Source organism: Dinoponera quadriceps, unplaced genomic scaffold (assembly GCF_001313825.1).
Source record: "Dinoponera quadriceps isolate SergipeBrazil2010 unplaced genomic scaffold, ASM131382v1 scaffold3367, whole genome shotgun sequence".
NCBI classification, from domain to species: Eukaryota; Metazoa; Arthropoda; class Insecta; order Hymenoptera; family Formicidae; genus Dinoponera; species Dinoponera quadriceps.
The window spans coordinates 16394-20741 of record NW_014557359.1 but is presented as its reverse complement, the minus strand read 5'-3'; the positions used below and the strand labels follow the sequence as shown (position 1 = coordinate 20741).

Sequence of the window (4348 nt, the reverse complement as noted above, 5' to 3'; positions counted from 1 at the left end):
AACGTTGAAATATCCTTTGTCCTAAGCTCGAGTACAGGTCGGGGTAGTGCGCAGACGACAACTGTCGAAGCCCGAGTAAACTCGACTGCTGTCGGCTTATTCTCGGGTTTCGACGTTCCAAATGTTTCATAGAACATCTATTCCCCTTCTTCTGGACATCAAAATTGTCCAGGATCTCATTAATAAATCATTTTTAAGGCCAAGGCTTCAAAGTGTTAAGAAAGAAGTTAAGGAGATGTTAAGAAAGCTAAAGGAGTGAAGCAATGGGAAACGATGAAATACTAATTTCATCCTTTCCCATTGCTTTCCCCTCCTTCAGCTTTCTTAACATCTCCTTAACTTCTTCTCTCCCAATCTTCAGCTTCTTATCCTCCCATCTTTTTCCCTCTTTCCCTTTAACCATTCTGCCCTTTGCTTCTCTTAGTAACCTTATAAAGTAATCCTGCCATTCCTTCATCTTTACGAGGTCTGTTCAAAAAGTATCGCGAATTTTGTGTTTTTTCAAAAATTATTTATTTATTCATGAATATCTATTTTGTCTCCTTCAAAGTAATCCCCATCAGATATTATACACTTGTGCCAACGTTTTTTCCAAACCTCGAAGCACTTCAAAAAATCATTTTTTGTGATCTTGTTCAGCTCCTCCTTCGATGCCGTCTTTATCTCCTCAATCGTAGCGTAGCGTCGCCCTTTCATGTGCCTCTTCTGTTTCGGGAACAAGAAAAAGTCACAGGGGGCCAGGTCTGGGGAATACGGTGGCTGCGGCATCATTAGTGTGTTGTTTTTGGCCAAAAATTCGCGCATAAGCAACGATGTGTGAGCAGGGGCGTTGGTACGAATTTCGTGGCGACCCGTCTCATGCCCAAATCATTAGTAAAAGTCGAATGGCACGAGCCAATTGATATGTTTAAGTCCTCAGCAACTTCTCTAACGGTGAGTCTACGATTGGCCAATACTATTTTCTTCACTTCATCAATGTTTTCGTCTGTTGTTGACGTGCTTGGGCGTCCGGCACGCTCTTCGTCGTTTCATCTTCTCGGCCCTCTGAGAACATTTTGTACCACCGATAAACGTTGCTTCGGTCCAAGGTAGCTTCACTATATGCCACAGTCAACATTCGGAATGCGTTCGCGCACTTAATTTTGTTTTTCACACAAAATTTGATACAGATTCTTTGATCCATTTTTTGGAATAGGTAAAAATCGAAGACGAGCCAAAACACGTCCAAGCAAAACAGCTGTCAAAGATAAACTGAATATTCAAAATGGCCGAACTTGTCGGCATAAGTGACATGAGTACCAACATAACGCCACAAAAAAATTGAAAATCGTATATACGTAACCCGCGGAAATTCAAAATTTGCGATACTTTTTGAACAGACCTCGTATATGAATAGCGTTTTACGTTTTTGTTTTACCGCTATGCTATTTAATGCAGTGAGTAACACTAATTCCTACACAAATTTTCATATGGATGATTCAAAGAATGATTTGTATAAATTGTGATACACATTGTGAAACACATTTAAACAATAGATTTTTGTTACAGGTACTACCAGCCAGGTACTACCAGCCACTCTCTTAGAAGGTTTCCTAGTCAGCATGTATTCATTCGGTGCGGTAATGGAATTCTACATGCTGTGCTTTTGCGTGCAACAATTAGAAGATGCAGTAAGCTTTAATATTCTGTCTTATCTCCTTAGAGAAGATTTCCTTTGTCAAACGTTATCATCTTTACTGTAAATTTTGGATTAATTTGTCAATATATCACTACATATAATATATGTATTATAAATACTTAATAATTATTTTCCTATGTGAAGAAAATATTACACTAACAATTATTACAAAATTTTACAATGTTGGATATTACTAGAATTATGACTGAAATTATGATGTGTGTTGTAATTCATAATGATATATATCATGTGCATACATCACTAGAAACTAAAGATTACAACACACATAATAATTTCGATAATAATTCTGATATAAGCCAGCGTTACAAATTTTTGTAGTAATTTTTATTATAATATGTTCTCCGTAATAGGAAAATAATTGTTAAGTAACTACAGTTTATTCTATACATATATTTTATTATATTGCTATGCTTGATTTAGTACATATATTTTATTATATTGCTATGCTTGATTTAGAGTACAGACGTTACGAACGAAACCTTCAATGAAAAATGGTATCAGTTTGGGCCGTCTGTAAAACGTATATTTATGTTGATGATGCTAGGTAGTACTTTAAGTTGCAAACTTTCGACATGTGATAAGTTCAACCTATCATTACCTTTATTTATGACGGTAAGAATTTACTTTACATATATCAGTATTTAAAATTTGTCTTATGAAATATTTCAACTTCCAGATCTTAAACCAATCATATTCCATTGCGCTTGTGCTCTTGTGAATGTAAAACGTATGACGATATGATAATCTCGTAGATCATTTATATATGAACTTTTTAAAATAATATCTTCATTTCGCCAGTCATAAATGGCAGTAAGTCTAGAAATATATTACAATCTAATTTAAGTAACTAATAATATTTAAAAATGCATGTGCCGTTAATATAATTTGTAATGTCATTAAAATATAGTAGTACCGAGAAATAACAGAAGATATGAAATCAAATATAATATTGAATTCTTTTGAACCTCCCCTAATTCAAGTTGCATTTGTCAGTATTTAAAATAAAATTGGCATAATCCATTAATAGTGATGGCGATTAACCTTGAGGAATAGCCTACAGTCCGTTCACGTTTTAAACCCGCTTTGAAACACTTTATAACGGTGCATCGTGAATTGAACAAGATCAATTCATAGATATCGGGAATGTCAAACAGTGGAAAATTTCACTATGTCTTTGAATTTGATTGTTCTTTATCGTCCGGCAAAGCATTATAAAATAATTGCCGCTTCGACGAGTGAGAATGATTTGAAGGAAGGTTAGTTTCTATGTTTCTCTGATGAACAAAACGATAAAGATAATTTTGTACATCTGTGAAGTTCCTTGACATTTATATATGAAGTCCTTTTCATTTTCATTTTCTGACAGGTTAAGTAGAAATTTTGTGTCGTCGTCTATCAAGAAACACTAACTACAAATTACAGACTTTCTTTTTTTGTCGATATTCTTAGTTGTTATGGAGTGTAGCAAAATATCTCTGCTTATATAACAGTATATATTAACTACAGCCAAGAAGATACGTGAAAACTCGGAGGAAATAATGAATAGCTGTAGATCTACCATTAATTGCGATCGACCTTTGAATCACAATAAAATAGACCTGCGTATCTCCACGGTCAGAACGAAGAGGGACACGCACGACAATAGGATTAGATAGATTAAGGGCAAAAACGTACAAAACTGTTGTACTGCCCTTGCATGTTCGAGTGCATTTCGCCCAAAAAACACAAACGCCCGAGAGGAACCTTAATCTCCTGATCAATCGAAAGTATATTCTTCACGTTGGAGCGTTGTTGCGGATATGGACTTCCGAAACGTGAACCCTCCTCAATGCATCAACTTCTTCTCGAGCAACCTGCTGGCGCCAGTTGATTCACGATTTTTGATCGCGTGGAAGTTGTTTAGTATCTTCATGTGGCTGCTTTAAGAGGTTCAAATAACCGTGCTGGTCCCCGGTCTTATCATGATGCTATGGGAGAAAGTTCTGTTCGACGGCATGATCACCAGTGTTGTTATCATCGAGGTATTCTTAATGGTCAAACGAATTCACGGGCGTAGCTAGTGGATCAGTTGATCGGTAAACTGAATGAGATCTTACGAGATCTTACGAGATCTATTAGGAACGTTGTGACGAAGACCTAAGGCCTATGGATGCTCCGCTCATGTTTTACTGTTAACCGCGTGGACTGTCCATTCTCGTTTGGTTCTGCATATCACTTCTGCTTGTTTTTGAAAGATACTCCTTCTTTTACGAGGATTTCAAGTTGCTGATGGCATTCTCAAAGCAGCCGTTCTCGGTCTTCCTGTTGGGCAATCTCTTCTTAATGATTGATAAAGTCTATATTTTTTTCAAAAAAATGTGGTGTAGACATTTATATAATACATTTCGTACTGCTGATAACATCGCAATATCGTTATATCACCACGAGGCGATATTTCGAAACATAAATATTCGAAACGAACTTGAAAAATCTAACCACGAAGTAGATCGATGGGTAGATAATACAGGGTGCGGCGAAAGGTATGCCCTCATTTTGGAGAGCAATCAATAAAATACTATTAAATGTAGAGGATTGGAAATTTTTTTATTACCTTTGGTACTTCAAACAGTTTTTTTACATTAACGTTTAAAAACGATATCTGCAAGATGG

At 36.1% G+C, this 4348-nt stretch overlaps 1 protein-coding gene across 1 annotated transcript in view; it reads left to right on the top strand.

The window, feature by feature from the left end:
* Positions 1-1548: 1548 nt before the first annotated feature.
* Positions 1549-4348, top strand: part of LOC106749054 — a gene marked incomplete at both ends in the record, with an annotated part of 13929 nt that continues 11129 nt past the window's right edge. Inside the window, one exon of the mRNA XM_014628104.1 lies at positions 1549-1670. Within this exon, the coding sequence (XP_014483590.1) occupies positions 1549-1670 (122 nt within the window). The remainder of the gene's footprint in view (positions 1671-4348) is intronic.